General features: G+C 25.6%; 2 protein-coding genes across 2 annotated transcripts; both read left to right on the top strand.

Moving 5' to 3' along the window:
• Nucleotides 1-462: 462 nt before the first annotated feature.
• On the top strand, nucleotides 463-4,998 carry Bm6483 (Uncharacterized protein; the record flags this gene model as incomplete). Its single annotated transcript, XM_043077975.1, has 6 exons — nucleotides 463-493; nucleotides 1,326-1,479; nucleotides 1,866-2,149; nucleotides 2,921-3,163; nucleotides 4,152-4,351; nucleotides 4,810-4,998. 6 exons carry the CDS (start codon nucleotides 463-465, stop codon nucleotides 4,996-4,998), a joined length of 1,101 nt encoding a protein of 366 aa, XP_042933909.1.
• A 2,398-nt stretch (nucleotides 4,999-7,396) lies between these two features.
• Nucleotides 7,397-12,501, top strand: Bma-npp-2 (Uncharacterized protein; the record flags this gene model as incomplete). Its single annotated transcript, XM_043077974.1, has 12 exons — nucleotides 7,397-7,493; nucleotides 7,950-8,054; nucleotides 8,207-8,261; nucleotides 8,631-8,776; nucleotides 8,959-9,092; nucleotides 9,406-9,579; nucleotides 9,755-9,952; nucleotides 10,247-10,491; nucleotides 10,720-10,902; nucleotides 11,121-11,370; nucleotides 11,658-11,747; nucleotides 12,334-12,501. The coding sequence occupies 12 exons, from the start codon at nucleotides 7,397-7,399 to the stop codon at nucleotides 12,499-12,501; spliced, it is 1,845 nt and encodes a 614-aa protein (XP_042933908.1).
• Nucleotides 12,502-13,241: the final 740 nt, after the last annotated feature.

The raw sequence follows: 13,241 nt of genomic DNA, 5'->3' as shown, positions 1-13,241 counted from the left end.
TTCATTTTAATTTATGGTAACTGCTGCTGCATATTTCACGTATTTGTTGCACGTAGCGTACGCGTATGATTATGTTATATTACGTTAACTTTATGATGAACTTACGGAAGTTAATGTAAAGATCGATCATGTCTATTTTACTATTCAATATTAATTAATTATTTAATTATTGAATAACGTTTTACTTACAAACAATTACTTACTTGTTTACTACCACATTTCACGTGTCTATTTCTCGTAGCGTATGCGTAATGCATAATTATGTTATGTGCATACGCATAATTATCACGTTAAATTTATGATGCACTTACGAAAAATTATTGTGAAGATCGAAAAAAAGGAATATCGGTGGTTCACATTTGACTATTTAATATTTGGATTACGAGGTTATATTTATTATCCAGCAATTACTCACTTGGTTAGTTCCGGTGGAAAAAACGAAATCCGGATCGGAAATATTTCATGGCTAATTTCAATAACTTAGTCGTTACAGGTAATGAAATTGTTTGTGTACTTAATTATGCACTTTATTTATTTTTTTTTTTTCATTTATCTAGTTTATTTATTCATTTATTTTTGAAATAGTAAATATTAATCTTATTAAAAGTCTCATATATTTGCAATTTTAATACAACATTTTATATTATTTTATTATTTTGCAATTTCAATATGAAATTTCACATTATACTACTAAAATAACTAAATAACCAATTTAAATAATTACACAAATTCAAAAAAATAGTTAATCAAGTGATTAATTATTTGATTTAATTACTTATTCTTATATATTGTAATAATAAAGCATATCATTGATTTAATGAATGATAAAAATGTTAAACTGAATACAACGATATCTCTTCGAAATTCTTGAATATGACTAAAAGATAAATGATTTCATTTTGATTAGAGTTCCTATCCAATTATTTCAATAATTTATCTTTCTCATTGCTCTTCTAACTCTCTAATGCATTTAATAATACTATTACAGCTATTTTAACATTTAAATTACGTCAAAAAATGTCTTATTGACGTAGCAATTACGCATAATATTTCTGAAGTACGAAATTCTTATAAAAAAAAACGAAGGAATAATTGAAATTTTCAAAATATTGGACAAAAAAAAAATATATATTGAAAATGTGAAATGAAATGAAACAAAAGTTTAATTATTTTAGCAAAGTATAAAATAATTTAATTTTTGGATCAAAAATAATAATACTATTTTTATATGATATCAATGATGTATGCATTAACAAATTGATAACTTGTCTTTGCATAAATAGTAATTAATATAAAATTAATAATTAATTTTATTATTATTACAGTTATTTCTGCACGTGGTTTATCGCTGAAAGGACACAATAAATTGGAAGCATTTGTAAATTTAACAATTAGCGGTAAAGGAAATTGGAAAAGTAAAGTACAAACAGATATTGTCCGAACAACAGCTGATTGTAAGTGGAATCAACGATGTGAATTGTATGTGTGTTATTTGATGATTAATTAGTTGGGAGATTAATTTTATTTTACATTGATTAGATTTGTTGGGAATTTTTGATAGTTCAAGAAATTAAACATTTATTGATTGAACTGTGAAATTTAAATTTGGATGTCAAAAATTTTTATCAATTTTGAAAGGAAAATTTTTTTCAATAAAAATGAAATTGATAGCAAAAGATATTGATAATAATAACAATGAGAATTAATAATGATAATAGCAATAATAATGATAGTAGTAGTAATAACAACAATATAATAATAATTATCAGTAATAATAATAATAAATAATAGGGCAAATTATTCATTAATTATGATAAATTAAATTTTTTTTTTTTTTTTTTGTTGGAATTAAATTTAATTTTAAGTACATTAAACGATTTGGATTCGACATTGACAATCACCGTAAATCATCGTACCGTTTTGGGTACAGCTGATTGCATTGGCGCAATTGAATTGCCATTGCATTCATTGTTACACGTACGTATGCCTACGTGGTATCGTTTATGTAAAAAAGGGAAATATGAAAATAACGGACAACAAATGAAATATCGCGGTGAAATATATCTAAAATTTGAATTTTCCAATAAAGTATGCACAATTGCAAACAAAAATTTATCAGTTTCATCATTTTCTATCAATTCGTTACATGGTTTGTTCACTTCTTTTTTTTTATCATTAAATAAATAATTATTTTTGCTAATAATTATTAAATAAATTCAAATTCATAAGATAGTATAAAATGAATTGTAATTCTAATTGTTCTTTTCTTCTTGGAAATTTTATTTTATAATTAATTAAATGAGTGAATTTTTTGTTTAAAAATAATGAATTTATGTAAAATTTAATAATATAAAATATTGAAAAAAAAAAAAAATTTTCTTTTTATTTTATATGAAAAAAATTTTTTGGTGAAAAAAAAAGACTTTTATTTATTTTAGATTGATAAATGATAACAATTTTATTTCTTCAATTTTTAATTTTCATTTTATTTTATTTTTAATATAAATAAATTGCATTAATAAATTCATAGACAATAAATTGCTAATCCTTTTTTTTTTTTTGAATCTATTCTAAAGTATAACATATGATTGATAATATGACAATAAATATTTATCTTAATCATATAACTGATAATATTACGATGTTAAGTGATAATTTACAATAATATTTGTTATTTTTATTGATCTAAAATTTATTACTTACTAAAATTATGCAATTAAATGCAGCATCATATCATATCTTTCACATATTATTTAATCATTTCTGTTTTCTTTTTTTTTTTTTTTTTTTTGTGACGATAATTATATTGTAATTCTAATTTAAATTAATTCATTAAATGATTGTTAAAACTATAAAATAATTTGAAAATTAGTAAATTATAAAATAATTTCAAAAAAAAAAAAAAATTTTTTTTCTTTAGGTTCCAGTAAACTTGATACATTAAAACGTAAAATGCGATTTGGTAAGAAAAAAATTATTGATAAATCGGATGCTACTTCATTAATAACTCTTCCACAGTATAATCATCGTCGTTCCTCAATTTGTGAAGTTTGTCCAACAAATCCAAAATCAGATCATATTTCAATTGTGGATTTTAATCGTGATGGATTAATTACACCACCAGTTGCTACTAAATTTGCAACATTACCATATAATTCAAAAAGTAATAAATTATTTAATTAAATTCATCATTTAAAACTTTTCTATTACATATTTCTAATACTAAAAGTTTTTTTCAAAAAAAAAAAGTTTAACTAATATATAAAATTTTTAAAATTTAAATTTAAAATTAGTCAAAATTTTATTTTCAAATTTGATATGCAAATCTTTGAAAATATTATTATTTTTAAGTGTAGTTTTTAGCTACTATTTATGATTAAATTATAATAATTTGAAATAAACAATTTTCAAATGACTTAAATTATTATAGTGCACTTTTTTCGCTTTTTTTTCTTAATAAATATTCTGAACACTTTCCAAAAATTGTAATATTTTTCTAATATTTAATGGCATTTTGTTTTTGACACTTTTTCTATTTTTTTTTTTTAAGATGAAATTGGCTAATATTTCAATTTTAAATTTATCTAGCATTTATTTTCTTTTCATTTTTTTACAACAATTTATGATCGATATTTCTACTTAGCCTAAAAGGGATTATTAAAATTTTGTCAAAAATTTTTTAAATTGGATTAATTAAAACAACAAATATTAAAGATAAAAGAAAAAAAAAAGGAGCAAATGTACCAAATTGAAATATCCGTTATTTTTGAAACTTTAAATTAATAAAATACTAAAAAAGATGAGAAACAGAAAAAATTAATTGGAAAATAAATTAAAAAGAATTCGAATTCGAATATATATTAGGGAAATTTCATTTATTTTTTTCTTACTTTTTACATTCATTCGATTACCTCTCAGTTATGCAATATATTTTTCTTATATTTTTTGTAGAAAAAGTTTATGTTTATATTATTATTTAATATTTATTGTCTATATTTATATTATTATGATATCAAGATGTTTATATTTATATTATTATTTTATATTTAAATTATTATTTAATTTTTAAGAATATGTCAAAAACTAATCTTAAATATTGTTTTTAAGAATATATTATACGATAAATTCAACATAAGTATTTCATATTTCAGAAACAGATGGTATCTTATTTGGTTCACGACGTACGTCAATTTCATCGAATCGAAATTCGTTGAATTCATCGCCTGTACCAGTAGTTGGAGAAATTGATGGTTTCGATTCTTCAGCAATTCTTCCACGTCCACGTAGTGCTACTTCATCCGGTTTTGGTTCTGCACGATCAACCGTTATTAACAGTTCCGATTTAGCTTCGGTATATTCTCTGCTATATATTAATTTGAAAAAATTATAATGAAAACTCATAAAAAGTTATGAATTAATTTAAAAAAAAAAAAGTTATATAAAATGATAATCCAATAATGCACCATTATAAAGATATTTTATATTATTAAAACATTTTAAATTAGCAAGTTATTCTTAATTATCAGAATATTCTATTATTTCCATTAACATATTTTTTTTTTTTGTTTTGTTTTGTTTTGTTTAGAAAGATAAATTTAACTGATAAGCATTAATCAATTCTAAAATTTTCGTTTACAAATATTTGAAACATTCCACTTGTTTTTTTTTTTTTATTCTTGTTTCTTTTTTACAAATTTATTTTTAATTAAATTCATTTTCCAATAAGATATCAATTATTTCAAATCTATCGTTATTTTTATTGCTAATGAAATTATTTCATTAATTTATTTTTTTTTTTTTTAATTTCAGATTTCACAGTGTACATCACGTGAAGAATTAATAAGGAATATTAATGATTTACGAATGGAATTAGCACGTAAAGATGCAAAAATTAATGATTTACAAGATTATATTGGAAAATTATTGTCAAAAATTATGGAAAAAAATCCAGATATGTTAGAAATTAAACAGTCACGTGGTTTTTTCTCAAGACATTAAGCATATATTCGTATCATTTATCATTTTTTTTTTTTTTTCGTAGTTTGTTTAAATTTATCGATTTAAATTTTTAGCATAATTTGTTGTGATTAAGTAAATTTGTAAATTTTACAAATCGTTTCTTTTTACGGGTATCAAAGATTAGGTTATTATAATTTAGTTATAGTAATGCAATACTATAATTAATGATCAATTTATGATGCACATTTATAATGAGACACTATTACCATAATCGTTAGGCATTATACGGTATGTGAATGTAGTTACAGTATATGCATATTATAATATACGGTAGACCTATACTTACTTTACTACGGTATCTTATTTTTATCATTACAATAAAGCAAATTAAAACGCATAATTTTTTCACAGGATTATATGACAATGATATATGTTATTTGCAATAATGCTAATTAAAATAGAATTTTAGCCATATTTTAATTCAAAATCCAAATGATACTGTAAAATGATTAGTATAATCCCAGTGCAAATTTCTCAAATTAAACAAAAATTTATCAATTAATTTTTGAAATTTTGTAAAAAATCCACGATTTAATCTTTGAATCTTCATCATTATTATCATTACTACTACTATTATTATTATTATTAAAGTTCGTCATTTCATTTATTTCAATTGACGTCAATATTACTTACTTAATATTGATTTCATTATCAATTTCCTTTAGCTCTCTTCTTTTTAATTGCATATAAGTCTTTCCGTATTTTCTGTTAAGTAAACTTTTACATCTTTATTAGCTACAGAATGTAATACTGATAAAGATAAAGTGGACAATATTATAATAAAATCAAACTCAAATCGTGTAACTATCATTTTGTAAAGAAATGAAATTCAAATAACATACATTTGTATCATTGCTTTGTATTAAAATTAAATTTAAACCATACATCGAATTCCATTATCCTCAAAAGCATTTTCATTTTTCAGTACTCAAAATTTCCAATAATTTCTCTCTAATTTTCTTCTTCAAAGGAAAAAGAATGAAATTTAGAAACTTAGTTTTTTTTGAAATCTTTGTTTCATTTTATACAAAATAAATAGGAGATATATTTTATAAGAAATGGAAAGAATAAAAGAAAACAAAAAAAAAAAAGTTTAAAAATTTTTAATTTATCACATTATGGGTTTGGGTTGAAGATAAAAAAAGCAACTTTTCCGTTTCCCATATCTATCTATTCTAGAATATATAACAATCATTCCATTGCAAAAAACACAAAAGCAATTAATTACTTTTATCATTTTGTCATTCTGTCTTATCATTTCTTATCAGTGTTTCATTATCACTTTGCTTTATGTGAAGAATTTTTTTTTTTTTTTTCAACTCTTCATTTATTACTTATCATTACTCGAAAGATTTTTTCGAACAATTGTTAAATGAATGAAATGATTGGTAATGTGGTATTGCTTAGTCAAAAGTTCAGTTACATTTCAATAAAAATTTTATAAAATCTCGTCATTTTATCACATCTAATTCACATTTACAAAACTTTCAAATTTTAAAAGTTTCATTCCAAAAAAAAAAGAAGAAAAAAAATAGTTTTTCGAATTTGAAAGCAAAATTTTTGAAATCAAAAAACAAACTATCAATTTTATGAATTTTCAACATTTCAAAAAAACCTCAGAACTCTTTCCCATTCCCTCTTAAACTATTCCAATCCATGAATACAATGATGAGAGATGAAATCTGATATAATCGGGGAATAACAGGCCGTTAATGGTCCGTTAAATTTAGTTCAAGGTTTTTTTTTCTGGTACGGGTTTTTGAATTTGATTAGTTTATCGGTTTTTGATCATTTGAAAATTTCCAGTGATTTTACGAGCATTCTGTAAATTAAATTTTTAAATTAAAAATTTTTAAATGTAATATTTTGTTAATTTGAGTATAAAATAAGGAATGAAAAAAAAAATTTTATTTTCAAAAGTTACCAGTGAAGAAAGCATTCCTAGAAAAATATCAATGACAATAACTAAGTGGGATATTTCATTATTTTGTGAAAATTTTTTTAATACAAATAAAAGAGTCTATTATTTTTAGCTATTTTTTACTTAGAAATTTTTTGTATCTATTTCAATTTTTTCCGGAAGGATATGATAAATCCTCTTATTTTCAACACTTTTTGAGCTTCTCTATCAGAATATTTTTTCAGGGTATTTTTTTTTTTTAATCATTTTAAAGATATTTTTTGTTTGAACTTTTTGCAGTTTTCGAGAAGGGGCGATAGTAAATTGTATTGCAAAAGCAATCGAAATGTGAGAATATTATTAAATATTATAGTGTTACCGTATTAATTCTTATTAGATTTTGTAGTTCGAAATCGATGTTATTTGTGATTCTATGCTGAATTTTCTGGAAAAAAATCTAATAACATTTATTCAATTATGCAAGCTTGTAAATTGATGAGATATGCAGCGTTTGATGCAAATACGAGTGAAATAGTGGTTGCCTTGTCAAATATAGATAAAACTCGTTCAACAGGTAAATGATATGGTAATATTAAAGAGTCTGATTATGTTTTATTGAAAAGAAAAGAATATATATATGAATTCTATTCCTTACTGGATCCGACATCTTTGGTACTAAAACCACTGATGGTGAAATTTACTGGTACTGTTGTTTGATCTAGCAACAGATTCTAAATTTGTTCATAACTAAATTTACGGATAACATATTTAACCTTTTTTTCGAAATCCATATATGATTATTCACTGTAATCGAATATATGGGCATTGTAAGCGAAGCAGTTAGATTGTTAACATGGAAATTGATATTATTATTTACTTTTTAATCATTAAACATATATATGTCATCGATTTGTCCTGTGATATTTTATAAAACTACTAATACTTACAGTAGTGTTAGCTTATTAGAATTTATCTTACTAGAATCTGATAATGTGAACTTTATTAGAGATTAATGATATTTCATATCTAGATAATATACCGGCCGGTGATTTAATTCGAGCAGTTTCTATAAAACATGTTAATCAAACAATTTTCAAGCATCCAGCAATGCAATTACTTGTTCACGAGTCACACTGTGAGTATTTAATGCAAATTTACTTTCGAAATTTGAAATCGAAATCTTAAACTTCCCCCTTTTATACTACTGATCTTTTTCTTTCTATGGAATTACTGATTTTCTCTTTTTAAGGAAATTTTTATGGAATAATTTTTTATTCTTACTTTCAGCCATCTTCTCTCGCGCACAGCGTGATGCAAAAGTATTCACACTCACAGTATCTGAGTAAGTTACGCCCGTTTAATTTATACGCTGCCGAATTTCCCGAAAGTTTAGAGTGCAAGTTTGAAGCTTAATTGTTGCCTCATCTCTTCGAATCATGCATGAAATATTTGATTTCATATGCTATACTGCAGGAGGAAGGGGGAAGTGTGCAAGAGAAAGAATGGGTAAAATATGTTGAAGTCGTTATTCGCTGGGTAATTAAAAAATTTTAGTGATTATCGGTTTCATAGTTTTAGTCAAATTATAAAGAGGTTTTGGAATTATTAAGAACGATTGTATTGTTCGTTATTCTAGTGTCATTCCAGTCTCTAATAGTGTTGTACTTTGCCTTCAAATCTTTGAGAACTTAAAAAAAGATCAAAGTTTCAGTGTGCTGTCATACAGTTTACAGTATCGTTCCATTATTCGATCAACACTTTCAACAATTCCTGTATCGGAATATGAAATTAAAGAATCACTCAGCACAGCAGAGCTTATTTGGTCCCTTGTTGAAGCTATTTTCATCAAAACTCATGGTATGTGAAATGCTTTTTTTTAAAAAAAAAAAAAGAGAAATATCTTGAAAAAATATAACATAAAATGAATAACTCAAAATCTAAGAACAGCTCTTTTTGCTCTTTCTTCGTAGGGATAACATTTAAAAAAACTTATAAAGTGCCGTATCTTTTATTGAATAGATCTGTATGACTTTCTTAAGATTCTTCTATTGTGGTGGACTTAATGAGTTGGGCTCGTTTATGCTTGGCGCATACTCCGTATGTTGATGAAATTTCAAACGTACTTCGCGGCAGCAAAATAAAGCGACTCAATAAGCAACATTTTTGGCAGCAGGTAAGGCTTCGATACTTACTGCAAGCTTCTTCACTCTATTTATCAGGCTTTTTATCAGAACTGATACTGGTTATAGAAGAATAAAGCAGGACTTGGTTTTTCTTGAAATAGGAAAATGCAAAAGCCAAAAGTTTTACTTTGGCATTTCATTTACATGCTAAACTTTGGTATTGGTTTTTTTTTTTTTTTTTAGTTCATAGATTTGGGATGTTAATTGTTGTATGACATATCTAAGAAAGATTTCTTACTTATTGTCATTCTTTTTTCGACTTAATTAAGGTTTGACTTTCAGAGTTTTACTTATAATTTTCAGATTATCTATTTTGTTCTTAGTGGTATGTTCAATAATGCAGCTACTTTTCTGGAAACATACGGTAATTTATGTGATGATGTTGCTGTACGATGCTTAGCTAAAGTACTTTCCGAAATAAAAATGAATGTTCTGAACGATGAAAATACTGCTTTGGACTTTATTACTACACAGGAGGTGAGTACGTTTGGAAAGAAAGTGTAAAAAACTTTCAAAGTTAGGAAATTCAGTTATGCAGGAGAAGGATGATCTTTGAATTAATTGAATGGCAGTATTGGAAGGAACAAATAAAAAGTTTTTTTTTTTTTTTCTTTTCTTCTTTTAGGAAATTGCTTTATTTTTGTCTTTTTAGGAAGTACGTAATATGTGCACAAGAGGACTTTTTCGAACAAATGCTGAAGCTGAGAAGGTAGCGATGATTATTGCTGGTGACATTCCAACCATAACATTGGTTTCAGCTCAATTGGACAATTGGTTTGAATTGGTACCACCATATTTATTATTCATTCGGCCATGTGCTACTCTTCCTCAACTTAAGGATGCTGTTAAGGTATATGGAATTCAAACATATTTCATCAAATTTCAGAAGAAAATCACTTTTGTTAGTACCAGTTTTTTTTTTTCATTAAGGATATTGTTTGATTAAATAAGCATACTGCTATTCCTTTACATGTGGCATGTACATGTTTAAAAATCGTCGAGTGAAGTATAAATAACTTTCTTCACTACTAATTCTAAATAAGTTTATTGGAATGTAAGAAAACTATTTATTTTAGGCCATAAGTTGCTTATTTTGTCGAGGTATGTTTTTTTTTCTTTGCTTACAATTCGTAACTCTTTGCAGGATTGTTTAAAAATTTTCGGCATAAATAAATGTGACGGAATTGATGCTGTAATGTGTGAGCTGTTTTCACTGGAAGCATTACGAGCTCTTCATCGAATTTCAACTTCAAGCACCAATTGGTGGTTTCCAGCTCATCTGGCAGATTTGTTGCAAAAAGCTGATGAACGGATAATAAGTGCCTATGATATGGATGTACGTCAACACTTGATTATTGAATATGGGTCGTCACTCTTCAGTGAACCTGGGTAAATTACTATTTCTCTCACAGTTATTAAGGGCAAAAGTTGAATGAAGACTTGAAATTAATTTTATGAAATACGAATAGAGAAATGATTAGAATTACCCAGAATATTTCAATCATTCAATCTTGCAAGCATAAACAATTTCAATGTTCTTAATAAAGTATGCTGTGCTTTCAAGGAAAAAAAAAGGCGAAGAGATAACTTAGACTGCATGCTTAGCAAATATTACAGATTATGGCAAGTGGGATTTGATTATCTTCGTGAAACTGGTAATGAAGGATTGAGTCATCTAGAGTTATTGATAGCACAGGTACCTCTGGATAACGAAACTGTTGCTACGAAGTTATGTTCACTATGCGATGAAGTAGATTTTGATCAAACGCGAAAGGATATTGCACGAGCTATGGCTTACAGGTAAACATTTATTTAAAAAAGAAAAAGAACTGTATATTATAAGAATATTAAAATTGCTACAACTGAAAATTGACTTGCTGAAGTGTAAGATACAAAGTTAAGCTGAAATAAAATTGTAAGTTTTATTTCGTCTTAATATCACTTTTTGTTCCCATATTATATGTCACATTATTCGATTTTTCAGGCATCAATTATAATTTTTCCACTCTTTTTTGCAGGTTATTGCGTACTGGGCGATGGGGTGGCGCTCTTTCCTGGGCAATACGATCACGTGATATCGAGATTGTTTCTACTGTTGCGGATCAGGTGATATCACGATGTTCACCAGATCAATTTTCGTCCATCACTGTTGTTGAGCATTTTACAGAAGTGATGCTCCTTTCTTCATCATTTATATTTTTGCATCGATATTATAAATTTCGAAAATTGCTGGATTCAGACCAGAAAGTCAAAGCTGCTGAATTGCTGGTTTGTTGTTATATTCTAATATATAGCTATAAATTGTGAGTTTTGTAACAAATGTAGTAATGAACAAATATAATAATTTTTACCTTTGTGGCTAAAGGAATACATTTTTGTTTTGGCAAGTAGTTGAACAATAATAATAATGCTAGTTTTAATTATCCTTCTTCTGAGCTATTTTTGTTGCGAATTATTCCGTAAGTTGTAACCAATCTTTTATATCTTTCTTCCTGTACAATGGATATTGAGAGAATGTTAATTTTACTTACTTTTTTAATTTAATTTATTTATAGGTAGAACTAATTGTTTCCGATTTAGTGCCGAGAGAATTTGATGTTATACTTCTCTCCGACTTGATTTCTATTCTCAGTGAGGAAGATGAGGTATTTTCTCACTCATTCTACGATTTTTTACCTTATTATTTTGTCTCACAAGAATTTTGCTTTTTGTAGTATTTAATTTGAATTATATATAAATGCCGGAGAAATAAAAATGGAATATCAAGTAGAGGCTCCTACTAAAACATGGATGTTTTTAGCTGATGTTATCTAAAGTAGTGATTAAATGAATTTGTTGAAATTCAAATGTTTTTCACATAGTTTTGACTTAGCTTTTTCAATACTTATAAATCATTTGATTGATTAATTGTAAGTATCGTAGTGTTGTGATTTCATAAAACCTATGGATATGAAGGTTATGATTTACTGAGAATATGTTACAGTGATTGAGATTTTCTTCCCAGTTATTAAAGTTATTATTTTTATAATTAAGTCATCAGTTTTTAGTATTTGTTTTTGCTGGACTTATTCATATTTTATAACTTAAAGATAAAGAGAACAATAAATTTCATAATTAACTATTGATTTTTACAGTATCGTAATCATTTATATATAATCTCAAACAGTGAATTATTTAACAAATTATAAGTAGTGAGGAAGGATAACTATAACCTATCATAAGTTTTTTCAGGTTATCATAAGCAAAGATGGTAGTGAACAGTTATTGGAACATTTAGTAAAGTATGAAGCAGACGGTCCGTTTCAGCATAATTATGATGAATGGAAAATGCGTTTACGTACGGTTCGCTTCTTACTGTTACGAAATTTGGCTCATGTTATCTCTTCTACTTCTTTGTGATTCATTTCTGATCATTCGTTATATCCCTTTCTTTTGTTATTTTTTGATCTCGTTCAAAGTGACATTTGAATATTTTAGATTTAGTTCTTTATAGCTTTGTAGCATTTATCAACTTTTTTTCCTTTATTTCAGATTAGTCAGTTCAACTATATAATACATAGGTGTGAAACATATACAAAAAATGCAAATTGGTTAAATGAAAATTATATTGAGCGGTAAGGATAAATACATTGACTTGCTTTAGTTTGAACAAAGTATGCTTTGATTAAGAATGTCGAGAAAACTTTTACCAACAAGTTGACTAAATCCAATCCGATTTTTATAAGCTGATCAGATCAAAGTCGAGTTGATCTTTTCAACTTGGACATTTATCGTATAGTCATATCTTTTAATGCACTAAATTGTCATTTAATCACATTCATTCGACGAATTCTTTACTAAAATGCTTGAGAGATGGATATGAAAGAATTTGATAATGGTAAAATAGGAGAATGAATAGGTATAATTTTTGTTGTTATAAGTTTATTGTGAACAATATTTTATTAATTGTTTCAAATTTTGCTAGAATTGACATTTTTTTTTTCTCTACGTATCGCCTGATAAATTTTTTGATCATATTTATTAAACAGACAAATTTTCTATAATTATAGCTACTGTCAATGAAGTAAAATTCTCTTCGAAATAAGCTCAGTAATTATAAACTAGTCGTAATTCTTAGAACTTAATCTTCATATTAAATG

Source organism: Brugia malayi (genome assembly GCF_000002995.4).
Source record: "Brugia malayi strain FR3 genome assembly, contig: Bm_v4_Chr2_contig_001, whole genome shotgun sequence".
NCBI classification, from domain to species: Eukaryota; Metazoa; Nematoda; class Chromadorea; order Rhabditida; family Onchocercidae; genus Brugia; species Brugia malayi.
Note: the sequence above shows the minus strand (reverse complement) of the source record. Positions and strands in the feature narration are given on the sequence as shown.